This window comes from Pezoporus wallicus, unplaced genomic scaffold (genome assembly GCF_028554395.1).
Source record: "Pezoporus wallicus isolate ANWC-B61680 ecotype Strahan unplaced genomic scaffold, APGP_CSIRO_Pwel_v1 contig_2012, whole genome shotgun sequence".
NCBI lineage: Eukaryota > Metazoa > Chordata > Aves > Psittaciformes > Psittacidae > Pezoporus > Pezoporus wallicus.
In genome coordinates, this window is record NW_026639840.1 from 628,932 (window position 1) to 656,082 (window position 27,151).

A 27,151-nucleotide genomic window follows, 5' to 3' on the forward strand; every position below is an offset into this window, starting at 1 on the left:
TCACTGGTGGCATAGATGCTATACTGACTCAGCTTCGCTTTGTACTCTTCTCCTGATGAAACAATCCTCTCCCAGGATGAGCAGTATCTCTGAGAGCAGGTACTAATTTACAACAGAAGCAGCTTTCACAGCTGTGGCTTTGTGGGACAGATGTTCAGGGGCATGCAAAACATAATCCTGGTGGGGGGGTCCATTAATCTTGCTCACACATGTCTAATTTTGCCCAGCCTAAGGCCATTAAGATGCATTATTCCACTCAAGTGAATTTCAGATTTTTCAATGCCATGTCTTGAAAGGGTTTCCAGACTAAAACCTACTGTAACGTGAATAAAGTATAAATTATAATGAAATATTAGCTCATATAAGTCCCTATTAACTCTAATGGAAAACTTCAAAGCAAACCCACCCCCTCCTCCACCACTCTGCTGCTTTGTGAGGTACGAAGATTGTCTTAGCACTGTTGGGCTTTAAATGTGATTTTCTATTTGATCTTTTTACACTACACTGTCTTCTCTTTCTCTCATCAGTGGAGCTCTTTGGCAGCATCTAGGAAAATCTGGATCATCAAATAGACCTCTGAAAGGATCTTAAATCTGCTTACTTTGGAAAGCATTTGTGTACACTGAAATGGGGAGGGAATTCTACATTCCTATATGTGCTAGGCAGTAGCAGTATTCATCTTATAATCTCTCCAAGAATTAAGGAGTATAGGGGTCCTGGGAAGGAAGAGTTTTAACTCACAAGTTATCACTATTTAAGTTTTCAAAGAACCTTGCAAGTCTCTCTCAGGGGAGAGGAAAACGATCAGAACTGATGCTTCAAATGCAAACAAGCATAAATGTATTTATTTAATCTTGCGGGGAAGGTTTAAAAGGTCAGCTAATCAATAAATCAAACCAGTAGCAAAGTGCAAAAATAGATTTGATTATCACTTCATGGTTCATCACAAAGTAACAAGCTAATTTTCAGGCAGAGTAGTAGCATGAAATTCAAATACAGCTGTTGCTGCATGAACCATCACATTGGTTTAAGTACCAATTAACTGGTGATAGGAAAAGTGACATCCTCAAAACAGCTTAAAACTAATTACTATCAATTAAGCCTAGCCACTGACATAAGCAAAGTTCCTACCTGATGATAAATCAGGGATGATTCAAAGCCACTTACACAGAACTGATTTGGGATAATTGTGAGGGAGAGTGAACTAATGAGCTTACAAAACGCTTTGAAGAGTTGACATCTTTTTTTAAATGTCCTCAGTATACTGCATAATATCCACTATCTTGCTGAAAACATATTTACACAAGGAAATGTTTGCAGATTTGCTGACCCAGAGACTGCAGAGAGCTGCACAGAAGTCTATTCTGCTGCTGTGGGTCTTCAGGCTGTCTCAGCTTTCTGTAGTAACTCTGTAGTATTTAGAAGGCCAGTGAACGAGCAATGTTTCTACAGCAATGCCTGTGCTTTTAAGAAATTTTCCTCACCACATCACCAGGCCTGAAATACAAAAAGATTTTCTTATGAAAACACACACAGAAGAACTGTAACCAAACCGAGGAAACTGGCTGTTACACTCCAAAGTAAAGGGCATGCAAGCATACTGTACAGATACATGCAATTACTGAACATGCCTCTGGCACTAGCACAAACTAGGACCAATCTCTGGCCATCTTAACCACTCCAGTGGAGTCATCTGGTTGCACTGTGTTAGGCACTGCAGCACACAGTGCTTATGGTGCTGATCTTGGCTGTACTGGTTTTGGAGAAACTGAGCTATGAGAATGAATCAATTTACAGTTCTGTTGACTTTTTTCTTTGATGCATAATTTTCTTCATTTTTTTTCAATATGCATCAAGCACAGGAAGCACAATGACTATGAAGGTTGAAATTCAGAGAAGTGAATGTAAATGGTTTTGCCCTTTCAGCAGTCCTTCTTTTGCCGTAGCTGAACATCCAAATTTTGCAGGTGTTTCAGAAAGCCACGATTGGGTGAAATCCATCGATGTTCTTTCACTGTTTTGATGGCTTCAACCAACGGGAGGTGGTGATTTATCATGAGGTATGCCAGGACGAGGGAAGCTGACCTGCTTACTCCAACTGCACAATGGACCAAAATTTTAGCTGGTTAAGAAAAGAATAAAATACATATATAACCAGAGAAGAGAAGCAGTACAGTGTATGTAGTTCAATTTACAGGGAAAGCAAACCCCTTCTGCCTTCTCCAGCTTAGTCAGAGTAACACTGCATACATGGTATCAATATTTCTTCCCCTTCTGATAGATCACATGAACTGCTAACAATTAAGTCTAATTTGCAATTTTTATACTCCTTGCATGAGAAGTGCCATGAGATTCCAGCCTGATCTCAGAGGTAAATCAAATAAAATCCTATTGAAGTAATGAAGTTGTTCTGTTGTGAACAAGACAAAAATCAGACCCATTGGTTTCACAAGCGCTTACTTGGTGAAGAAGAATGCTAAAATCTGGCTTGAAAGGATGGCACCAACACATTAGCCACCAAGAAAAAAGACTGGCCTAGTACCACTGCATAATAAGGCAATCAGCTGCCCCTATAATACTCTTGAAGGCACACACTGAGACAGCTCCATTAATGCCAGTTTGCTTATGCTAAGAAATGCTCTTTTATGTAATACATGTTAATTAGTATTATACTGCACCAGTGCCAAGAAGCTCAGTCTGTTGTGCAACACACTATAAATCTCTTTAGGTAAATGTAAATCTTCTCCTTGGGGGCACAGCCCTTCAGGCCCTGATCATTCAAGAAGCTCACCTGCAACATATGAGCCTCTTCATGTAGTTGGTGGCTGTAAAAATCAGGACTTCTGTCTCTTTATTAATTTGTTCTTACAAATACAGTTGCCGTAAGAGGGTCTTAAAAGAGGGTGTCCATTTTAAATGGAGAGAACCATAGAATGGTTTGGGTTAGAATGGAAATTAAAGATCACCTATTTCCAAATCTCTCTGCCATGGGAAGGGACACCTTCCACTAGACCAGGTTGCCTTGAAGTCCCATCCAGCCTGGCCTTGAACACCTCCAGGGATGGGGCATCTACAACATGCATGTTTTTGCTTCTCCCTTTTTGAACCAGCCTTTCTTTCTAGATATTTTTCTCTCCTCTCCTCTCCCCTCCTCCCCTTTCTGCCCCAGTCTCTTTCATACACTGTTCAGCCCTTTTCTCACACCAGCTTTCTGAGACCTAGTTAGAGCTACATCCATGTAGCCAGCGCTCCCTCCTCCTGCCACCCAACATGCAGGTGACCAGCAGCTGGCAGGATGGCAGGAGACCATGCAGTGACTTGTCTGCCACCAAGTCTGTGGAGCTGACCTGTTGCTAGAGACTGCCAACTTGCATGAAAATGAGACCAACAATAATTGCATACCTCCTGGTGTGTTCAAGGCGTTGTGGATAAATTGTGCTGCAGAGAAAAAGAACTGGCTTATATCAAAGCTTGGGAGGTCATGGGCTGGTACACCATAATAATCAATGGTATCTCCATAGAAGTCCTGGCCTCCGTGGCTGTATGATGTGCCATGGGCAGCATTTAAAACATGGGTCACACCCATCTTCCAGAGAACAAATCTGTTTTGAGCTGTTACTCTAAGGAAAAGACAAAGACAAATTGAGATGTGCGCAGAGATAATCACGGAGCAGGAAAAGTGCTGTGATTGCATCCCCCAAGCCATTTGCTGGAGTGTTGGTGCATCGCTTCTGAGGGCTAACCAAGAAGAAAGTACCAGCTTAGTCATAATTTTCTCTCGGAAACTGTGCTGTCTTCTGTGTAAATGATAGCAATTAGCAAAACTATGAGCTGTCTAAAGCTGCACCTATGAGGCATACTAACAGACAGAATGTATGGCAGAGGTATGTCTGTAAAGCTGTACTTACAGGTCTCCTAAGAAGAGATTAGGCCATACTTCATCAACATGATTGCAAGAGGGCCGCCCAGTGTTCAGGAGCTGCTCAATTTCCTTAATGGAAGGGACATCCTCCATGCATGTCCCAGCGCCTTCGGGTTCCTGGGAGCCCAGCACCTCCACCCCAGACATGCCAAGAGCCAGGGAGAGATCCCGCTCCCACCAGCCAGAGGCAGGGCGCTGTGTGCTGGGGTGCTGCCAGCCCCTGGGACAGTCACGCGGTGAGCCGGGAGATGGGCTGAGGCAGGTGCCGGGCAGCAGCTCCTGCTGCAGGGCCACACTGCCCCTGCGCTGTGCTATCCCCTGAGCCCTCTCCCCAGGACTGGCCGCTTGCCTGTGCATTGCCCTGGCAGGCACAGCCAGTGGAAACAGATGCCATGTACCAGATCAGGCATTACTGGGTCCTTACTGGTTCCAGTCTGCTCGTCCCCAGAGCCACACTGCTCTGCTGCGCAGCAGTCTTGGTGCTGGGGGTGTCAGACACATGTGGCAGCAGCCCCCTGCCCACAGGACACCCACGAACACATGGCCATGACTGTTTTCAATGGTAACCTCAACCCTGCAGTAGCAGACAGTGAGAACTGGAGGCTCATCACAAGCAATTAAAGGTCTGATCAAGGAAAAATGGAAACCTATCCAGTGCAAAAAGAATGGCAACTCTCTCCCAGTAACAACTGTCATTTATTTTGAGGTTCTTAAAAACTTAATAGCTGTGAAAGGGTCTGAAATACACCAGTGGGTCCTACTGACATGACCACCAGGAGGTTAAACACCAAGTGGATGATGAAATCTTGCCTATCACCAGTAATCTAGATAAATGTATTTCTTGGATTTTTCTTGTTTTTTCACCAAGTAAAATTATCTGAGCCTAAATGTAGGTTATACATCTAATCTTTTCTATTGCAGTCACTACTTTCATCACTGTATAAATACATCTGCCACGTATTTTATGATACCTCCCTCTGTTGAAAAGAGAACAAAGGAGGTGAGTATAATGGTTGTCAGGTGAAACTTGTGAGCCACTGAGTTAGCTTGAATAGGATGGTCTGGCGAGCCTCGGGTTGGAGACCCATCATATCAAATTGTAATACTAGTGAGCCCTTTCAAGTGCCTGTGCTTCTGGTCTGCAGGATATGTGATTCCTGGCAGGGGGCTGCAAAAGTGTCAGTGGTGGAGCTACAGGGTGAAACACATGAAATGCTGATGCTTTTCCTTTGTAAGTCTGGCTGCTGACATGCTGACAAGTCATGGTTCTTCTACCAAAGCAGTGCAGAAGAGAAGGTGACCCAAGAGAAGAAACTTGCTGATGATACTATCCCCTGTAGAAAAAAAGGCAGTGAATGGAAAGAACCTTTGGTCAGGTGTGAGCCACCTTTATTTCACATGCATTGATTTACTAAGATGGAGAGATGATTTGCTTTATTTTATTTTAACAAAAGTCATATTGTGGAAAGCTGCTTGAAACCAGGTTAAAGTCTGGACTAATTAACTATGCTTAAGAGTACTTAGGGTGAGAGATCAAGGCAACAGTTTCTAGCATCAGAGGGCAAAAGTTATATGCAAGAAGAGAAAAAAAGAAGTGATTTTGTTTAGAGTCTCTCACAAAGCAGAAACTGCTACAATTCTGGGAATTTAGAGAAGAAACTGTTGAAGAGCCTCCTGTATAGAAAGAGACTGTTAGCTCCCACTGCCATATATGTTCTGGCCTAAAAGGTGAAATAAGTGAAATTACAAGCAATAGTGCTGCAATGCTTATCTAGAGGAGCAGTGGGGCAGGCCCTGCTGTGAGCAATGCAAGCAGCTGGTCGGATCCAGCAGAGGAGACCACTGCAAAAATGCTTAAAGTTATACTTCAAGCACTATGTATATGTCCTTAATATGTCACACTGTTTTTCTGTTTTGTTTTTCCTTTGTTCTTTTTTCATTTCCCAAACTGGTGCTTTTAAAGCTGACTGATTTGTGCTTATGGATGAGGAAAATTAACTGACTGAGCAGGTGAAGTTGTTTAATTTGGTTTACTTTTCCCAGGTTTCTGGGTGGAGGCTCAAGGTGAGGCTTTATAAGCAGGTTTTGTTTTATTTTAATGCAAGTCCAGCCCTTTTGTTGCCAGTCAAGTTCTGTCAGAAAGGTGGCACTCATGGTTAAGCCTGGCCCTTTTCAGCTCTAAAAGTTTTATTGGCTTCTACCCCAAACACACTAAGAATTCAGAGTTCATGAAAACTGTGGCATGAAAGCTGTTGAACAGAAAAGCATGAATGCCAGAAGAGTGATCTCCAAACCATGTGTGCCTCCAACATTTGTATGACGTACACCTTCAAAACCCTGGCCTTCCACACCTAGTAGCTGCTAAACACTTCATAGTCTGCAAACACGACTGGTAAAGCTGTTTACTGATTTTTTTCTTTTTGCCAGGAGTTGCCTTTGTAACAGACAGGAAGCAGAGATACGGCTTTCAGATGAGCTCAGAGAGAATAAGATCATCTCTTCCTGCCCTATGTTCTCCCCTGCTGCTGTTCTGTCTGTGGCACTGGGCTTGGATGTCTCGGAGTGTACACCTCCTTCCATGTGTTTGCACAGGATTTAGCCGTCAGGTCTGTGGGTCGATACAAGACAGTCAGGCTCTCTGCTATGGAGATGTGCTTTGATATGAAGCTCTCAGGAAGCTGGAGAGCCTTCTCAGCACAAGTGCTAACTCCCCTAAGTGAAGCTGAAGGCTTTGTTCCATCATCTCCTTGCTCCTACAGTGCCTTATTCTGTCCCTGCTTTATTTTGTCTGTGTGTTAACATTCAGGAAAAGGCCACAGTTCTCTTTGTGAAGAATTGTATTTTAGTTTGTATAAATGCAAACGCTAAAAACTACAAAAGACATGAACTTAGCATTGTCCTCAAAGTTGGCAGGAGAGCCCTTCCAGGTGGAATTTTTTTGTCCAGATGGATTTGGCTCTCTATAGCTTTGCTTCTTTCCTTGCCCTTTTAAAGTCACTACAGGTTGATGTAAAAAGCAACAAACTGATACATGGTTACACTGAACAGAGGCAGAATCAGCTTTCTGTGCAGTACGGACTTGACTTTCTGAGATTCTGAAGAGTTTGGATATTCTCCTGACTGTAGGGATGGTGGGCAGCTCTAAGCCAAACATCTGTGTGCAATTATGTACGCTCTTAAATCAGCTCCTGTTTAAGTTGATTTCAGAATTCCCAACAGAAGGCATCCTTCTAATCGGACTATGCCTTTGTGATTACTTTGTAGGTAGAACTTGGTGCAATAATCTACTGCAAACATTCCCTGGATAATAATGTACCAGGTGGCAACAGTGTAAACTGCCATGGAGTGCTCTAGCAGCACACAGCATCAGCAGGAAATTGTTCAGCAGTCAAATTACCTGGCATTACCAGGAAAATGTTCAGTAGTCAAAACCAAGATGTTCATGGAGGCCCTTCTATTGAAAATACTGCTATCAGTACTAACCGATGCCATGCCTGTGACACCTCTCCATCTCTCTAGTGAACACACTGGGCTGAAATCAGACTCATATACCTGAAAGAAGAAGGCTATCAGAATGAAAACATTATGGCATGAAGTTCAGCTAGATTCTATAAATACAGCACCTCCAGCTGCAACAGATCTACTCATTTCCGTCATGAGCCTGTTTTGAGGATTTGATTTCTGGGATGATTAGTTATTGAAGAAGAATCAAACAAATAGAATTCTGGTGCATTTAGGTCAATATTGAATTTTCTGGTGTTCTACAATATAAATGTATTTTTAATGTATGGAACAATTATGTCCTATTAGCACATAGAGTTTACTTTTTTCCTTTCATTTTTTTTTCCCCTCTAATAAGCTAATCTTCTGCCTTGAAAAAAAAAAGATTATGCTTCACTAATTTGATTAGTTCTTAGGCATTCAGTCTCTTTTTCTTCCATTACGGGGGTAAGAAATTTGAAGATAAAATAGATGCTTGAAAGCTCACACATGACTGATCTAACCATGCTTTAACTGAAGTACAGAGATTACAAAGAAATTATAAGTAATTTGTACAAAAATGAGATTACAAAAAAAAAAAAAACAAACCAAAACCCAGAAAAAGAAAAACACATGCTTTAGATCAGTACCACTTCTTGTGAAAGTTTCTCCCTCCTCCCTCTTTTATGTTGTAGTCTTTGCTGCAATAGAGTTTTCATAAGTCATTCTCTATTCAGGTGGGGCCTTTCTTTCCTCTCTTGATATTTGAGATTGATCATTTCAAATTATTAAATGCTAACAGTATTACTTAATGACACAGTGTTTAAAAAAATTACAAAAGTATTACATTGACACATCTCATTTTCCTTTGCTATATAATATATAACTGGAGCTACTTGGAATATTTCAACATAAATTTCCTTTCATTTTTTTTGATGAAGTGTCAGCCTGAACATTGCATCAATGTAACTATGTGAAGTGAATATCTTGTTTTAAATCTAAAGATATACCCAGTGTAATTACACATTTTAAAGACTTTTTTTTTCTTGGCAATCCACAGTAGTTTTAAAAATATCTGTAGCATATAATTTGTCATAAATTCTCAGACTGACATGTCAGTATTGCCACTGCCTGTCAAACTTATATCAGTGCCTTCATGTCACATGGCATGAAGTGACATAACTCAGAGTGATGGAATGAGGTTTACTGGAAATTTCTGTTAAATAAAGCATAAACTATTTAGATAATTCACCCTGTTAAAGAACATCAAATGTTAGCAAGGAGAAGTAGTTTTCGGCTTTGAAGTGCAGTGTCTAAGCAGCTACTACATGTCTACTTTCATTTAAGTTACAAGTTTTAAATTGTACTCTTTATCACTTTTCTGTGCAAGCTGATTTTGGTCATTTTCCAAATATTTATTAGGTGATGAAACTAGACAGAGCAGAAAAATGCCATTAGCAGTGATAGCTTCAGATAGAAACTGACCATCGAGGCTTCCTCCGGTGCTGAGGTTGCCAAATCACTGCTGCAAATCAACCCAGCAGCTTCCACAGCCAGGCACAAGGCTCTCTGCAGGGACACATGGCCAGGCTGCATAAGTCTGCTCTGCTTTTACTGTGGATGCAGCTCTTGGCCAGGGGTTCACTGCATGGAAATCTGTTGCTGATATAACATACCTTAGGGCCGGTAAACTTCACATGCATATATAAATGCAGCTCATTTCCCAGCCTGAACTTCTGAAATCTGGAGAATGAATTTGGGAATTGTTTGTGAGTGGATTGTTGGTCTTGCTATAAACAGTGTAGGGAAACAGGATAAGGAAACTTTTCTTTCATTTTTGCTTCCTTCCAGCAATCTGGTGAGGCTGGCTGCTACCAGGGGCACTTGAATACAAAATCAATTTATTTCTGAAGTCATCTGTTTCTAATTTGCCTGTCTCCTTCTGTCCTCTTCATTTGTATTATTTATAAGTTACGGAGCTCCTGAAGTTACAGTACCTACTTGAAGCTTTCATAAGTCATCTGTGCTGTTCACATCTGTGCTTTATCTCACCTTGGATAAATGACTGAGTGCTGCCAGACAGCTGCCAGTTCTTATTTATTTTTTTCTACAGACATCAGGAAAGAATAATGGTGCCAAAAATGGTGCATCTAAAGAGAAAAGTAATCTCTTGCAATGACTGCTTGATACGAAAATTGACAGGATGAGGGTCCTGTAAGTTTCTCCTGCTATTTTGTCTTGACAAATGTCTTTGATGAAGAATGGGGATATTTTCATTACTACACTACTCGGTTTTTAAATTATGTCATGATCACTCCATGTGTTAATTCATCTCATTAAAAAATCAATGAAAAATCCCATTTAGTGTGGTTAGAAACCTCTCATCTCTTTCTCACATCCAAGCTGTACTAAGGTACTTCCCAATGATGGGCAGAAAGATCATGCTGGAAAAAAATAACAGTATCTTCCGGGAATAGTTTTATACCTTCAGCCTGGTTTAAGCATGTTCTGTTCTTTTTCCATTAGAAAAGTAAGATACCCCTGCTTCCTCTTCTATGAAGACAGGTTGAGAGAGCTGGGGTTGTTCAGCCTGCAGAAGGCTTCGGGAAGACCTTGTAACAATCTTCCAGTACCTACAGGAGACTCCAAGGAATCCAGAGAGGGGCTTTTTACAAGGGCTTGTAGGGACAGGACAAGGGGGGATGGTTTTAAACTGACAGAGGGGAGATTTAGACTCAATGTAGGGAAGAAATTCTTCACTGTGACGGTGGTGAGGCACCGTCACAGGTTGTCAAGGGAAGCTGTGGCTGCCCAATTCCTGGCAGTGTTCAAGGCCAGGCTAGATAGGGCTTTGAGCACCCTGGTCTAGTGGAAGGTGCCCCTGCGCATGGCAGGGGGTGGAACTGGATGTTCTTTAAGATCCCTTCCAACCCAAACCATTCTATGATGATTGTGTAATTCTCCCTTCAGCAAATCTCTGTGGGGATTCGGAGTCGGTTATTTTTATGCCTTTTAAACCATGTGTTGCCAACCATCTACACACGTTAGGGGTGTCTTACACAGCCCGAAGGAGCTTTCACTTCACTTACACATAACAAACACTTCCACCGGAGGAACGACTGCGGCCCCTTCCGGAAGCTGCTCAGCGCAGTACCCGCCCTTTCCGCGTCCCGGGGCGTGCTGGCGCTGCCGGCGGCCACTTCCGGCAGGGTGATGGGGTGGTGGCGGTGGTCTCCGCCGCTGCTGTCGCTGCCGCCGCCGCCGGAGCGAGGGACGGCGCCCAGGACCCGCCGCCGTCGCTCTGGGGCTGGGAGCTGCGGCACTGCCACTTAGCGCTGCTGCTGCGGCGGCGGCAGGTGAGCTGCGGGGCCGTGCGGCGTGGGCCGCTCCTCTTCTGTCTTCTCCGCGAGGGTCGTGCGCCTCCCCGCAGCGGAGCGCCGAAATCCCCCGGGCCTTGGGAGGGAAGCCCGCTGCTGAGCGGTTCGGTCTCCGGGCCGCCTCCGCTGTGTGTGCGGGCTGCGGGCGGGCTTCGCGGGTCTCGGGAGGGGAAGGGAAGGGCAGGGCAGGGCTGCGCCGGTCCGGTGGCTGTGTTGCGGGAGAGCAGCTGGGTTTGCCGCAGGAGCTGGGGAAAAGCCTCTCGAATTGCCTGTTGTCGCTGAAATCCTGTTCAGCGTGGAGGTGCGATCGCCACCCCGGGCGGGCAGACAGGCTGTCGACCTCACAGCCCTGCGGTTTCGGAGCTGGCTTTTGAGGAAACCAGTTTGCTCAGACAGTAAAAATCGTGCGTGTTTCTCGCTTAAGTTACTTCGTCCGCTGTGGAGCGGATGAAGTGGTTTATTAGTCCTGGTGCCTGGTTGAGTCGATGTCGTTCTGAGCTTTGTGTATTTTCTATTCAACCGTGATAAACAAGGAGAAAGCCTCGCTAGGGGACAGGGCGTGAGAGTGTGTGTCAGGGAGGAGGCAGGATCCGCGAGTGGGCCACACACCGGGTGGGTTCGGGCGTGCTGCTACTGTGCAGGTCTGGGGAAAGAGGGAAGTCGTTTGGGTTCTCGTTACTGCTTCAGCCTGCACAGGAAACAGCTCATCTCTGGGAGAGATGCTTTGTGTCAGTCTTACAGTTTGATAACGAAACAGTTGTACCAGGTCGAAACTGATATTCAGCTATCTGATCTTTCTCTGCCAATGGTAAAAAATTCGTGGGTTTCCTGAGAGCAGAGTATTTAGTTCTGAGTAAAAGATTTTCTGAGCATGTAGGATTTGATAATTACAAGGCAAAGTGCTGTTACCCTGTTTGCATGCATGCTCTGCGAGGTTCGGGATTAAATGGAGGAGTGTGCCTGTGTGGAACAGACTTTGTGTGAGTTTAAGGCTTGAGTGTGCTCAGAAAGTTGAAGCTCTGTGGGAACTGTTATCTGCTCAGTGTCTCAAATCTACATCGCTAACGCCGTAGGTGGCCTTTTGTATTAATGATTCACTTAATGATTGCTATTTAAAAAAAATAATAATTCAAAAGGCTAGGGTTGTTCAGCTCTGTAAATTAATGGAAGAAGAGGCAAAGGAGGGGCAGTTTTAATGTTCAGGTATGTGTTGGTTTGTAACTGAAGTGGTCTCATGGTTTTGTATTTGATATTTCAGTTAGCAAAATTTGCTTTATAAAAACCCAGTGCACGTCCTGCATTGTAAGGTGACCATTCTGTGACCTGATGGAAGATTCCACTTGTATGCTTCATTTCCAAAGAGCTCCCATGTACAGCTGGACATGGTGTCTGTACCACCTCCACAGAGCAGCTGTTCACGCTGTGTTCTGGAGTAGCAAGAGCTCAGTGGGACATTTCCTGGCATTTAAGTGCCCCTCAGGTTTGGTAGGGGGTGCCTCTTGCTGGATATCAAAGGTAAGGAAATGCCTCTGGTCTTGTTCCTACTTTGGCTTTCTGTGATATAAAAAAAAGGTGCAAATAACTCGCAGGATTCGGGTGAAGTGATGTTTATACCCAGTGGAAGGAAATTCTTTGGGAAGTTTCATAAGCTTTTTGTTGCACAAGTGCTACTTAGATCTGAAGAATACATTCTGTATATTGGTAAAGAGCAAGAATTTTGAATTATGTTGTTTGCTATTTTGCGTGATATTTTTGCCAGCTGGTTGGGGTCTTTTTTTGTAGCATAGAATTAAGAACACAGGTTAGCCTAAAAGTTGCAGTCTTTTCAGGCTCTATACTATCACTTTGCTTTGTGCAGAGCTCAGTTTTGCAGCCTGTTGAGCTGATTGAGGTCTGTAAACCATACTATTTTCTAAATGTTTATTTGATAACCACATAACTTTTAAAACTTTTTTATTTCTAATTTATTTTAATGCCTCTAAATGAGGAAGGCTCATAGGTTTTTCACTAGACCAGAAAGGTCAGGTTGTAAATGATTGTGGAGATTAAGAACAAACACAGTTTCACTTCAGATACTGTTAATGGAGAGTTTATTCGTGTCCTCCTCTGTTTCAATCCTAAAATGAGGGTGTGGGAAGAAAAGAAAGCAATAAAAGGGGAAAAGCAGACTTGAATTGTTTCACTGCTAAATTGTATAAGGATAAAGAGCAGAAGACATTCTGTTAGGAGATGGATATACTATTTCTTGAAGTTGGAGGAACAAATACTTGACACTTGACATTTAGCGTGTGAAATGTTCAAGGTCTTGTACAAATATTAATGAAATACTGTGAATTACATCCTAAGAGAAGTGGTTGGAGTACTTGATCAGTTGTTTAAAAATCACTTGAGTGTGTCTTGAATTATGGTGGTAGGATAAAAAATTATTTTGTTAGGTGGTTAGTAGATTAGGAGTTGAGCTGCTCTAAGTGTTCACTTGAGTGTAGTACAACCCATTTGGTTTAATGAGGTGTAAAAGTCAGGGAGCGGTTAGCTTGCTGCAGTATGTAACTGCACTTAGTGGTTCTTAAGACAAATATTTTTAGCTTTCAGGAGGACTTTCTGTAGTAGCTGCTGTCGGTTTTGCATGGAGGCGTTCCAACATAAGGACTTTTCCAAGTATATGGAGCTCGTCTTTGATTTTTACAGTATCAGTTCTATATTTTCCACAATGCAGCACTTCAGTAAATGGTTCTTGAAAAGCATGTTTTCCTTGATGGTTTAAAACTTAAGACATGCAGTAAACTAAATGAGTGTTACTATATATATATATATATATATATATATATATATATATAATAAATGAGTGTTACTACATTTCTTATCTTGCCTTCATAAATAGCATTAAGACGCTTGGGTACAGATAAAATACTGCTGATAATCTCAGTTACTAGAAATGTTACTGAAACAACTTGACAGCAAAGTCACTAAAACTGAATGCAAGTTTTGCAGAGATCTTTCTGCATTTCAAATTATTGTATGCTGGCTTCAGGAAAATACTTCACCAGTTTTTCAGTCTCATGCTGGGCATTGTGCTATATTTGGTTAGTTTAACACATAGCATGGTAGTTATTGTATTAAAAGCACTTGAAAAATCATATATTGTTTTTGCAAGTGTTCTTTTTTGTGTTTACAAGATACTGTACTATATATGGTGGCATTTAGAAGGTAAGGATGAAGTCACTGTATACTGTATAGCAATGAAACCTCTGGTGCTATTTGCTTGAAATAAGCACTGAAGAATTGAGAGTTTTCAGGAAGAGCAAGTGACTAGCTTCTGCTGCAAGTCAGCAGAGCGTCCAAGGCTTTTGATGCATAAAAGGTAGTGCTGTATGTTCTTTGTCCAGCACAGCATTACTAAGTTGGTATGTGACAATAGCCTCCTTATTGCAGGCTGGCTCAGCACATGTTTTTGTGTATGGCTTTTTTATGCTGGGGATCTCAAATCTGGGTCTCGCCCACATTGCTAACCAGCAGGCTTTGTACAGAAAAACTTTTCCCCTGAAATGCGGGATGTTGTGCTCCTAGCCTAGCAGACCCAGCGAAGGAGGGGCTGAGTTGGAGTTGCCTGTATTCGAACTTCAGCTTGAAACCTTCTGCAAAGAAATGTAGGTTAAATCACTTGATATCTAATAGTTTTTCCAGTGTTCTTCCTAAAATTCCTCCCAAGGATAGTGAGAATTGAGCCTGGGGGGGGGGGGAGACAAGAGGCACATCAGCAGAGAGAGCCACAGGTTTTCCCAGGCCCATGAGGGCAAGTGCTGAAGCAGTGATGGTGCTGGTAGTTTTGCGCACGTCTGGAATAAACAAATCCAGTCAGCATTCCGCTAACTGCTGCAGAGTAACGAGGATATTATTTAACCCTTCAGCTATGGTTCTGGTGTAATCAAATTTTGTTTCTGTAACAAGATTGCAGCCTAATGTTAGTGTGATATAATTGCTACATCTGCTTGGGTAGAGTAGTGCTAACAACTTTTCCCACATTTTTACCTCGGTATACTGACTCAAAGTCTGTATGCTAGGAAAGTTAGTACTTAATGGTTGACTGGCAGTAATTCAGTAGGGGAAAACATGATAGAATTACATGCAATCGTTTTGAGAGAGATTAATTTTCCATATTTAAATACAAATCCAAGAAAAATATTGTGCTCACGACTAGGGTATACTCAGCCTCTCAGAAGCATCTCTTCTTAAAATGCCCTAACCAAATTGTAGAAATGTTCATGGCTTCTACAGTAATGTTTTTTCTTTAAAAAAAAATAAATGCTTACACACATGTGCTTTAAGTTCATGTTCAGTTGTGTTCGTGGTGTTAATTAAAAGGCTGGGGAGGGAAAAAGGGAAACAGGACACATGATACGTACTGCTGATGAGCTGACTAAGTATAACGTCACAGTAATCAACTAGCTAGCTACAGATGTTGCTGATGTCAGGCAAAAAAAAGTGTAGTTTGCCTTCTGACGCTTAAGTTTTTGCTTGCTCTGTGTTACTCATGCACGTTATTCATCATTAAGTAATGTTATCCATTATCCTGTTTCACCAATGAAACCAGTAATGTAGAAGGCCAAGCAGTTACCAGTGCTGTTTTCTTTCAAAAGACAAGTATGGTTTTCTAGGTGGCTTGGTCTCATCTGCTGTGTTCATCAGTCTTGCTTTGCAGGCTGGTGGTGTTGGAGATACTACGTAGCATCCTTAAGCTTAAAAAACTAATGGGAGCTGTTGGCACAGAGATCTCTATTGTATTCCAGGTGCAAAGAATGTGAGGATAAGTACTTTTTACGGTTTAAACTACAAAAGTGGCACTAAATGAGTAGTTTGAAGGAGAAGGCAGTTTCTGAGTTAAAAGAAATTGCCTTGTCATCAAAACTAATCTATTATGTTACTGTTGAGACAAAATTAGCTACCCGCTGTGAGCAATGATATGTGGTTTTTTTTTTTTTTGTAAGTGCTTGTTTCTTCTTTTGATTTCTTTATCTTTTCCAGTTGGTTAAATGTTTTTGAGAGCATTAGAAAACAGGAGCAGGTCTATTCAGGTGCATCTTAAGGTTGATGTAGACTCTCCCAGGTCCAGCCCATTCAGTAGTAACCTTTGATGAGTATGCTCATTCAGCATTGTAAGGTTACTTCTATTGCATGTTTGGTAAGGGTTCATTTTTATTCCCACAGTGCCAGATGAAGAAACACTAGGCTGGTTACCTGACTTGTGACAAATGGACAGAATCCTTCTAGGTTAGGAAGAGTTTCCTGCCTTTGCCCTTTGCTTCAGTTAGAAGTCAGAATCATAAGCTGAGTGTATTTTTGGTGAGCCTAAATTCACTGTTTTTGTAGAAAACTTCTGATTATTACAGTGTTATAAAATACACCATGATTAACTTTTTTTCAGTATTCCATCTGTATTTCTGAGTAAGGAAAGCTTTAAATCCAGACGAGCAACTCAAGTTTTGTTTGCTTGTTTTACTGGATGTTTTGGATTTAGTGTGAGAATAATGGTGATAACACACTGATTAGTTGTTGCTAAGTAGTGCTGACCCTAATCAAGGACGTTTCGGTTTCCCATGCTCTACCAATGAGGAGGTACACAAGAAGCTGGGATGGAGCACAGCCAGGACAGCTGACCCAAATTAGCTTAAGGGGTATTCCATACCATAGGATATCATTCCCAGTATATAAACTGGGGGAAGTTCACCAGGAGCCACCAACTGCTGTTTGGGGACGGGCTGGGTATCGGCCAGCAGATAGAGGAGTGCATCCCTTGTCTTTCTTGGATTTTATTTGTCTCTCTCTTCTTTCATTATCTCCCTTTTTGTTGTTGTTATTGTGTTTTACTTCATTTCAATTATTAAACTGTTCTTATCTCAATCCATGAGTTTGGGTTGAGACTTTTATCCCCAGTCCACTGGGACAGGATGCGGAAGTGTGCAAGCAGCTGTGTGGTACTTAGTTTCCAGCTGGGGTTAAACCACAACACTGGAATAAAGTAAAAATATGTAGTACCAAAAAAAGGTCAATTAACTGATCACTAATTACAAATTAAACTTCATAATTTCTTTTGTTAATAGCTCTGTGAGCAAAGTAGTTGTCTTGAGCCAGACTTTCAAAAATAGTAAAATAACACAGAAATGAAAAAATACTGTTTCATATGGAGAAGGAAAAGTGCAGTAAATGCAGAGATTCTAGTAGTGGTTTATGGATGTTTTGGTAACTGTTTAAATCAAGATGTTAAAGCTTTACACATATTGACCATGTATGGAGCTTTGACAAATTAAAACTATGCATTAAGTACATGCAGTCAACTCAAGAGAGAGTATCTTCAGAAGTATCACTCCCGTAAATCTTTTTTAAGAGCAAGTTTGATCTGTGCACTTATTTTCTTCTGAACTATTTCTTTTGCACTGCTGGGAAATATCATTGGACAAATTGAATCTTCTCTAATAGAGAATAAAATAGGATGTGATCCTATTATAAGCTGGAAGAAAAAGTTTCATCCAATAATTAGGAGAAGAGCTATTTCTAACAGTAAGAGGTACAGTATCTCTTTAAAGAGAGAAATGAGAGGAAAGAGCTCCTGGTTTTGGAAGAGCTATGCCCCTGAAAAAGATATACACCTGTGCTGAATATTCATGATGGGTTTGAGTACCTGTTCACTGTATACAGAAGCTAAATAATAGATTAAATAGATCGTTTCCTTCTTTTCAGTCTGAAAACCTTGAGTGATGTATGGGGCAGTGTATTGTACTGTCTTGTATTTTCTGAGATCTGGTTAGCATGACTGAAGCATGCTAGTTAGTTAATTGGGCTTTTTTTGAGTACAAAAGAAGAGTTGTGAAATGGTAGCCGTTTCTTGGATGGTAGATGTACATAAGCCACCAAATATAAATTATGCACAAATCCATTCTGTACTGCTGTAGGTCTTAAATATTGGATAAGCTTTTTATTACTTTGACATCACCACTTTCAAGTTTTTCTGTGTATTCCACATAAAGTTCTGTGGTTGTATTTTTTTTCTGGTGGTTGTTCTAAATTGTTCTGGTGACTTGACACCTCCAAGTAACTAAAATGTTCCTGAGATGTCTTGCCTTCATCAAACAATGTACTAGAGTCAAGAAAGCAGTTATTGAGAAATCTGTATCAAGACAAAACGTATTTTCTCGGATTTGTGTGTTATCTATTACCACATTACTTTTGAAGATACTTTGGAATTAAAGCTAATGCTTAATTTTTAGTAATGTTATTTGGAAAGCTGGATATTTTAAAGTATTTGCAATATAATAAGCATCTAAATTACTGAGATCAAAGAAAGATATAAATGTGATGACTGCACCATCAGCATACAACTAAGATACCTCAGATCCATATTATTGTAGGTATCTAGTCTTAGGTTTACTGGGGAGAGGCTTCGGGGGAAATGTCATGCCAGCAAAGCTTTGGTGTGTTTTTTAAAACAGTGGAATGTATTGGACCTGTAATGTATTATTTTAGCTTTAATTTAGTTTTATGTGGTTGCTGGCTATACTTTCTTGCTTAATTTATGAACTGCAAATAGTGGAAGAGACTAATGATTAAGCTGGTATTTAAAAAGAGTAAGCTTTGTTTTCCATCTCCTGGCGCAATTAATAAACTCAATTTATTTTAACAAAATAATTAAAAAAAAAGCTTAATAAATTAAGCTTTTTGGTAGCTTTATATTTCTATTTAGGAACAAGTGAGATAATCTTAATGTAATCTTAATTTATTCTTGTGTGAATAAAAGATGTCTTACAAGCATTTTTATATTACTTTATATGTCTGTGGTTTAGCTGGCTTTTCTATAAAAAACCTTTTGCTAATTAAGCATCTAAAGTCGCACAAAATACACTGGCATTTTGTTAAGCTTTGTTAAACATTCGGGTCTTGTCTTTTTCTCCAATATGTAACAGGTCAATTTTATTGGCGTATAGAGAAGGATGATGGCAGGCAGTAGCCAGCTTTGCATTCGACGTTGGACTACCAAGAACGTGGCCAAGTGGCTGAAGGAAGAAGGCTTCTGTGAATATGTGGATGTTTTGTGCAATAGACACAGGCTAGATGGAATTACGTTGCTGACACTTACTGAGTATGATTTACGATCCCCTCCTTTGGAAATCAAAGTCCTGGGGGATATCAAAAGGCTAATGTTGTCCATACGCAAACTACAGAAGCAACATATTGATGTCCTAGAAGAGCTGGGTTACAACAGTGATAGTCATGTTGGCACAGGCCCAAGTGTTGGTTCGCTGCAGGGCACAGATTGGTTTTGTAATGGTGAAGTACCTCGGGACTATGATGGACCAATTACTGACTCAAATGGTGATCAGTATCAATATGCAAATGGAAAAAACAAGCACTCTACACGAAGACTGGACCCAGAATATTGGAAGACAATTTTAAGTTGTGTGTATGTCTTCATAGTGTTTGGCTTTACATCATTTGTTATGGTTATAGTACATGAGCGAGTACCTGACATGCAAACGTATCCACCTCTACCAGACATATTTCTAGATAGGTAAGAAATTTTCCTTTAAAACAAAATAGTAAATTGATAATTAAAATATAGGCTTTTTTTCATTCTTAAAATTTCATGTCCTCTTGAAGATGCCTCTGAGAAATAGTAATTGGACTATACTAAACCCTTCTACTAAGATTGAAATGTGCATCAATTGGATGCAGAGATGTAGCCTTCCTTAAGGGAAAATAATTTGAGCTGTTGATCTGACTTATATATATTTAATTCTACATCTTTAGCTAATCACAACACAGGCATTAATTTGTTTAACCTCTCATTCTAGTAGAAAGGGTGATGGTCAGCTGGGATAGATAAGCAGCCATATGCTTTTTCTGAAATCCAGGTGCTGCTATGAAGCCTGACTTGTCTTGATATAGAAAATCTTTCAACGGAGGAATACTTTGGTCTGCTAGCGAGCAAGAAATTGAAAGAGAATAGCATAGATAGTGTATTTCTGCTGTTTCCCTGATGTCCATTTTTTGAAAATGGTTTAGGGAGACTCTGAAGTAGACTGAATAGACCAGTATCTTTTTTTAACTGTAGAGTATCTGTGTCCTAAAACAGTCTTGTGACTTACACACTAACCACTCCTTTTTAAAGAAAATTTTTCACTTCAGGCAAAAAAGAGACACAGTAGCAAAGTGAAATTTAGTCATTGACTACAGATTTAATAGAGGATAAATGCTCCCTTTGAGGAAATATACTTGCACCATAGAGGGCTTATTGCCTAGAGGGTTTTAAAAGACAAGACAAACTGGTTAAGAGTTCAGTCTTTGTGATCTTATTGCTGCTAGTAATTTCCATTTTCATTAATGGTTTTCATGATGCCAGTAGAAATCTAATTTCAAATAAGTGTGCAGAATCCCAAGTAAATGTAGATATAATTCAGCAAGTGGAGAGAGAACATGAGCTATGGCATTACTGGATTTTGTTCACAGGGCACTACCATGGTATTCAGTGGGCAGTCAGAAAACAGCAGCTAGCAAAACAATATGAGGAGATTACTACAGAGCTAGCATTTGAACAGTACTTTGCTGCCCCTTTGTATCAGGGAAAACACAAAGCTAGGAGGAACAGCCTCTCTTGAAATCTGTTGGTCTGTATTTTGGTGAATTTGTGGAGTGGAAGTTGTTACTGATGCCATGTGTGTGCAAGAAAGTCCTAAATCTCTTGACAAGCAAGGCCAAAAGGCTGCATATCACTGAGATTTAACTTTAGAAACAAATTTTATTTTTTCCTAATGCTTTTCTGTGTCATTTGGCTCTGTCACAAGTGTTTAGGATTTTAGACTGCAGCATTTCATTAATTGTGTTGACATGGCATTCTTGCAAACATAAGCAACATAATTGACATGATGCAAGTGTGTCAGAACGAAAAAGCCTGTTGGGAAACAATGGTAGAGGAGCACATCCTGTGAGTAAATCGCACATGTAAATTAAGAGAGCATACTAGTGATTTTGTTTGACTTAGTGAATTATTTGTAAATGTCTGCTGAAAATAATTATTAGAAAGGAGATAATTAAAAATTAAGTAAAATTTTATTTCATTCTGTTTAACAAAATAATTTTTGGCTGTAGTTTAAACTCTTGTCAGATTAATGCAAGTTAGTTTTGTAGTTAGAAATTTATATGCTTTTATTCTCAATACTGAGACTAGAAATAAAAATTAAGCCTTTGTATTTTAAGTTGACTTCCTTGCTTCATTTTTTTTTGTTAGCGTCCCTAGAATACCGTGGGCTTTTGCTATGACTGAAGTATGTGGTGTAATTCTTTGCTACATTTGGCTGTTGGTTCTTCTGCTTCATAAACACAGGTACAGTATATAAAATTTGAATTAACTGGTACTTTAATTCAGAGAAAGGACTGTAACAGAAAGTTGTGATGATTGTTTAAGATTTTCCATTCAGTAGGGATATTATAAGCTTCTAATATGTCCTGGTTAAAAAATAGGTTAGGGAGGAGTTAATCAAGAATGGTCACTTGTGAATCTTACAAAGGAATAATCTGAATTTACTTTTCTACCAAATTTCTATGTAGTTTCCTTCAGAACATAGGTATTTAAGAGAGCTGCCAGTATATACCCTCATACTCTAACAATTTTGTATATAGGAAAATCCTGTGGGAATGAAATTCAGCAGGATGACTGAGCCAGCCTAGCAGCTTGCTGTCACAAAAGGGTAGAAAACCCTTTTGTGTACATACATATTTTCATTTAAATTTTTACCAGTTTGTTGATTTTTATCAGTTTGCCAGCAGAAGGTATGAGTGCCAAAGCTAAAACAAGTGTAGCTGCAGAGGAGTGGAGCTATACCTTTTGATGACAATAAGCTTGCTACAGTGTCTCTCCCTGTCATGTGAAACCATTACAGTACTACTTAAAAAAAATTAAACAACAAAATTACTGTGAAACTTGCAGCAATGATGATGGGACTGTATGGGATTAATTTGGGATGTGGGGAAATGTTTTCATCATAACCTTCCTGATTTAAAAAATACAGTATATTAGGATTGTTGCAATCAATTCCTATGCACTTTCCCCAGATCTATACTTCTGCGAAGGCTGTGCAGCCTCATGGGAACAGTATTCTTATTACGCTGCATTACAATGTTTGTTACCTCACTCTCTGTGCCAGGCCAGCACTTGCAGTGTACTGGAAAGGTAAAAACTTAAAATGCTTTAAATAATTTATATTTTTTTATATACACATATATATAATTAAGATTGGTGTGACCATAATGTTGTATGTGTGTTTGTAAGAACAGTGATGTTCTCTCCTGTTCCACTCATTATGGAATGCCCCTTCGTTAATTGCCATTGTCCTTAGGAGTCTTAGAAGCACTTGCCACTTTGGAGAGGAGATAGTTACTCGGTGAGGGGTGTTGAGAATATCTTACAATGTAAAGTGGAGAGAGTACATTGGAGAAGCATGCACTTGTGGTACTGACTTCATGAAGAAAATGTTGAAAGTGGAGTAATTGCATCTATGCCATGTTGGATGCTAAAAAAAAAATCCCCTCAAACCCCTTTTATTATTTCACCCCTTCTAATCAGGGGTATTCTGTAGAACATGGGATTTTGTGGTTTTATCTGAACCTGTAGTTAGAAGAGGGTTGAGCTGAATATATTGGAAATTTGACAAGGACACACTGGGGAGGTTGATAACCTGCATTTTAATGAAAGACCCATAATAAATACATGATAAATGTATTAAACAGGCATAGTGTTACAAAGCTAACTTTCAAGACAACTGCTCAGGAAGTGGGGTTAGAGCATAGTAAATGTTAATATTGCTGTCTTTCAGTTGTATGGCAATGTTTGGGCAAAACTCCAGCGGGCATTTGCAATATGGAGTGGCTTTGGCATGACTCTGACTGGAGTACATACATGTGGAGATTATATGTTCAGTGGCCACACTGTTGTCCTGACTATGCTCAACTTCTTTGTTACAGAATGTAAGTACAGAGCATCAATACTTAAATGTCCTTAAGTGTTAAGAATATGGGCTGCTTGCTGTCAACCAAGGGTGCAAGAGTACAAATACTTAAATGTCCTTAAGTATTAAAGAGTATCTGGTGCTTGACCTCCTCAGAAAGTTCAGTGTATAACTTTTAAGCAAACAAAGAAAAGTAAAATATCTGTGCCCTTTCTCAGGTTTGAGACAGTTCACTTACAGGCAGGAAAGGAACAGCACCTAGATTAATGGAGAGATGAATAGGGCGCATTTGAAAGAACACCTGAGCCAAGAAAATTAGAAAGGCTTTCTAGCTTGCTAATGAGACAGTACTAGGGAAGATACTTAAGATTGTCTGTTCATGTACACTTCCCTACGTATCTTGACGCTGACCCCTGTTAGGGAGAATACCTGGCTGTACACTTAGAGTAATCCATAAAGCCAAACTACCAAACCTCATAATGAATGAGAATATATGAAACAGTAGTGCTCTTCTGTAAATACAAAGTATTATTTGATATGTTTTGAACAGGGTTATGTGTTTTATGTTTTTCCCCTTAGTACATGGAGAAAAGGCGTGATTTTCATTAAAAGAAGTTGATTGAACAAAGAATTCTGCTTTGTGTAGTCCTAAACCATTTTAGGATACTCTGTTCATCCATAAATGCTTAATAGCTGTATTTATAAATGAAGTTATGAAGTGAAAAGACATTTATGATTTATGCCGTTGCTTTTGTTGGCTTTATTGGACCTGTAGATTTAAACAGTACTTCTATGTGGAGATGGTAAGTTCATCACATTTTTGGATGAAAAAATCTGTAGAAAACCTTGAAATATCTAGGCCTGGATTTCATAATGACCCAGATTTTTTGAGACATTCAAGGTTAGTTGTTTTCTGTTTTCTTCTAGATACGCCAAGGAGCTGGAACTTCTTGCACACCTTGTCCTGGGTCCTGAATCTCTTTGGAATCTTCTTCATTTTGGCGGCACATGAACATTACTCCATAGACGTCTTCATTGCCTTTTACATCACTACAAGACTCTTTTTGTATTACCATACGTTGGCTAATACTAGAGCATATCAACAGAGTAGGAGAGCAAGGATCTGGTTTCCTATGTTTTCCTTTTTTGAATGCAATGTTAATGGTACTGTTCCCAATGAGTATTGCTGGCCTTTTTCAAAACCTACTATACTGAAAAGATTGATTGGCTGAAGAGTGTGTAGGTCAGTTCAGATTTTTATGAAGCATTATGACTAAGATCCTACAAGGCTAGTGTGTGTGTGGGAATGTAAAGTAGTAATTTTCACTCTGTGATCTCCTCCCCTTTGATTCTTAGCCATAAGATGGTGTTACCACACTTCACAGGGCTGTGTTTTGTTTTCTTGTTGCTAAAATAGAAAACAGTGGGGACTGGTAAAGGCTATCAGTGAACCATGAATATAAACCAGAATACTGTTACCCTTAGTAAGGTTCTTTGTGAATATTTATGTAACTTTAACCTCAAATACCTGCTTGTACTGAATATAATGGAGTTTTTATTTACAGGTCCAAATAATCTGTTACTTGACATGCCAGCCTTTACATTTACTTACTAAAATTAGAACTTCATGAAGACTTTCTTTTAAAAATCATAAATGTAATTTTCAAAACAAACTCTTTATACTTAAAGATTGAGGAGTACTGTGTCATAATGAAGAAAGCAGTATCGTTTCTTGCTAAAAGGGTCTCTTAACTGTTAAGTAACAAGTCTTAAAGTATAACCAACAGTATAAATGGTCTGCATACAGGTTGCCAAAAATGAAAGTCTGCCTTGTGTCTATGCAGTGATGATGTTTTATTTTAATGAGAGCTTATTAATCTAGTCTATCAATGTGTCTCTATGGTTATTCTAGCACTTGGAAGTTTTCCCTTTTGTGTTTAAATAAATGAGTGAAAGTAAATGCTACATCTACTGAAAGTAAAGTTAATTTAGCGTTAGTGAGTTTAAAGCCACAAAATAACTTTTGTGTGGTTTTAATTGCTTTATACCCAAACCTGTGCATGTTTTTTAGGAGCAGCTCTTTTAACATTGGAAAACCAGAGAAGTTATATTCATATATTTTACTGTCCCGTAAATGGATGGGGAAAATGCATGTAGTAACTCTTTCAAGAAAAGTAATAATAGTGAGTATTGGAAATAGTGCTCATATTGATGTATGTTTTAGCACTCTGGTGTCAACAATATGGTGAATATCTCTGGATATATATACACAGTATATTTGCTTATTTATATAAACACACAGAGTATATGTTCTTCTAACAAGTATGGAAAGAGACTAGTTCTTAAGTTGCTCATGTACTGCACTGAAAGCTAAAAGTACCATAAGCAGTTGAGTTTTGGTTGTTAAAAAAAAACCCAAAACACAAACACACAAAATCCCAAACACACCAACATACCTCCCAAACCCAGTCTCTGAGTCAATAATGCATAAGCAAGGTTCACAGAGTTTGTAATCTCTTATTCAGTCATTTGTAAGGGGACAATACTAATGTTGTCTGTAAAGGTTTGAAATCAGATTTATGCTAAATGAAAATTTCCAGGTAAATGGTGCAAATTATAAAAATGGTGCAGACCTTTTAATTTGGTCTTATGTTACTTTTCTAACCTAATTTAGCTCCTATTCCACAGAGCAGTCGTGCATCTTAGGGTATCTCTGTATTGAGCACACATACGTTGTACTACTCTGCAGACTTTTCTAACATTCCAATTTTTTAGCAAAATTTCAGGTTTAATACTATATTATTCAATCTGCCATAGACTGATGGCTCTTGCCATCCAAACTGGGGGAGTATGCTTACACTTTAAGAAAGAAATGAGAAAATATTCTGAAAGATTTGAAGACTTTAAATTTGCTGTTCTTATCTTTCTGATTTCAGAAAGGCAATCTGAACATTCCCTTGAGACTTTATAGAAGAGCTCTATTTGTTAATTTATATTCACCTTTTCAATGCACACACAGTTATAAATACAGGGTTTTTTTTTTAACTCTAGGAAACATCTGTTCTCAGGAAGTGCAGAATTCTATCCTGAATTACAACATGTGGTGAGGTATGCACTTAAACTTGCAAAGCTGTTGATTCTGAAAAGAGCTATGGCAGTGCTAACTGGCATAGCCATGTCTAAACTGAAAAATTACTTTCCAACTTAGACACGGAGGAGAATTTTCAAGTACAGCCCAGTGTAACAATGTTTACATAAAGTAAAGCTATCATTTCAATACTATTTTTTTAATGAAGTTCATACAGTTAAAGCATAAAACTTCTCTCTTTGTTCTAATTTAATTTTTCAAATTCTGTTAAGTAAATCCATGTTTTAAATCAGTATTGCCTATCAGTTCTTTTTAAAGGGAGCTTATTCTTTTGTGCTGAATCCCTTGATGTTAAATATCCAAGTCCAAGGTAAGTAATGAGACACTGGTTTTGTGAGCATTGAAGTGGGTTAAAAGATTGTCAGGATAATTGCCCTCTTCAGTTTTGGAAGTTCATTTGTCTGTCTGTAAACATGCAAGAGCAAGGCTTGAAATCGATTGATATTGGATGGGAAAATCTGATCTAACATGCAAAAGAGCACAGGTCAGTCTGTAAAGTTGGTAATGTAAGCTTTTTGTTAATGAAATGGAAACCAGTTGCAAGTAACTGACAGGCTTAAAGTTCTGTACCTCCTTTTTCAGGAGTCAGTGTTTAAACAGTGTTACTGCTTCTCTATTGCTGACGAGCGCTTTTAAGTAAAGGCAGCAGAGCATCATTTGGCCTTGGATTTAATGCTAAGTATGTTCAGGGCTCTCCTCCTCCCTTTTCTTCATTCACCAATCCTTTTGCTGTCCTTTGATTTGCTGCATGTATTTTGTGTAAAGTCATTTTCTGTGGCCTGTGGGAGCACACACATAATCTGAATTCAGAGTAATTAATGAATTGCTGCATTATGTCAGCAAGTACAAGCATTGAACAACATTAGTCTAGTACTACAAAGTGCACAGTCTAATCAAGTAGAAGAGTCTTAACTGAATAACTCTGGATATAAAAAGGAAGGGGAGGATCACTTTATTTTTTTTTTATTTAGAATTTAGCAAATCTGGTAATGTTTGAGACTTGACAATAGTCTTAAGCTTTTCCTTATTATTACCAGTTTGGGGATTTGTATGCACATACCTGCAAGTGGTAGACACATAGGCACTCCCCCCTCCTCTTTATGTTGTGTCTTATGATACATCTTACAAAGCTTTCCTAAACTTTTTGCCTGTAGTTTTTCCTTTCTAAAATATGTCTTAAACTAGTGGTTTTATGACATTACACCTGCATACAGAAATTAGACTTTTAATA

General features: G+C 39.5%; 3 protein-coding genes across 3 annotated transcripts; 1 reads left to right on the forward strand and 2 right to left on the reverse strand.

Annotated features, from left to right (window-relative positions):
• Nucleotides 1–1,462: 1,462 nt before the first annotated feature.
• Nucleotides 1,463–4,134, reverse strand: DUSP13A (dual specificity phosphatase 13A). Its single transcript, XM_057416375.1, has 3 exons — nt 3,909–4,134; nt 3,403–3,620; nt 1,463–2,122 (listed from the first exon to the last, which is right to left on the reverse strand). Exons 1-3 carry the CDS (start codon nt 4,067–4,069, stop codon nt 1,923–1,925), a joined length of 579 nt encoding a protein of 192 aa, XP_057272358.1. The 5' UTR covers nt 4,070–4,134; the 3' UTR covers nt 1,463–1,922.
• A 6,349-nt stretch (nt 4,135–10,483) lies between these two features.
• LOC130602975 (uncharacterized) lies at nt 10,484–11,703 on the reverse strand. Its single transcript, XM_057416363.1, has 2 exons — nt 11,689–11,703; nt 10,484–11,146 (listed from the first exon to the last, which is right to left on the reverse strand). Exons 1-2 carry the CDS (start codon nt 11,701–11,703, stop codon nt 10,484–10,486), a joined length of 678 nt encoding a protein of 225 aa, XP_057272346.1.
• A 530-nt stretch (nt 11,704–12,233) lies between these two features.
• Nucleotides 12,234–25,634, forward strand: SAMD8 (sterile alpha motif domain containing 8). Its single transcript, XM_057416366.1, has 6 exons — nt 12,234–12,294; nt 18,735–19,339; nt 21,056–21,151; nt 21,880–21,997; nt 22,641–22,791; nt 23,700–25,634. Exons 2-6 carry the CDS (start codon nt 18,762–18,764, stop codon nt 24,002–24,004), a joined length of 1,248 nt encoding a protein of 415 aa, XP_057272349.1. The 5' UTR covers nt 12,234–12,294; nt 18,735–18,761; the 3' UTR covers nt 24,005–25,634.
• Nucleotides 25,635–27,151: the final 1,517 nt, after the last annotated feature.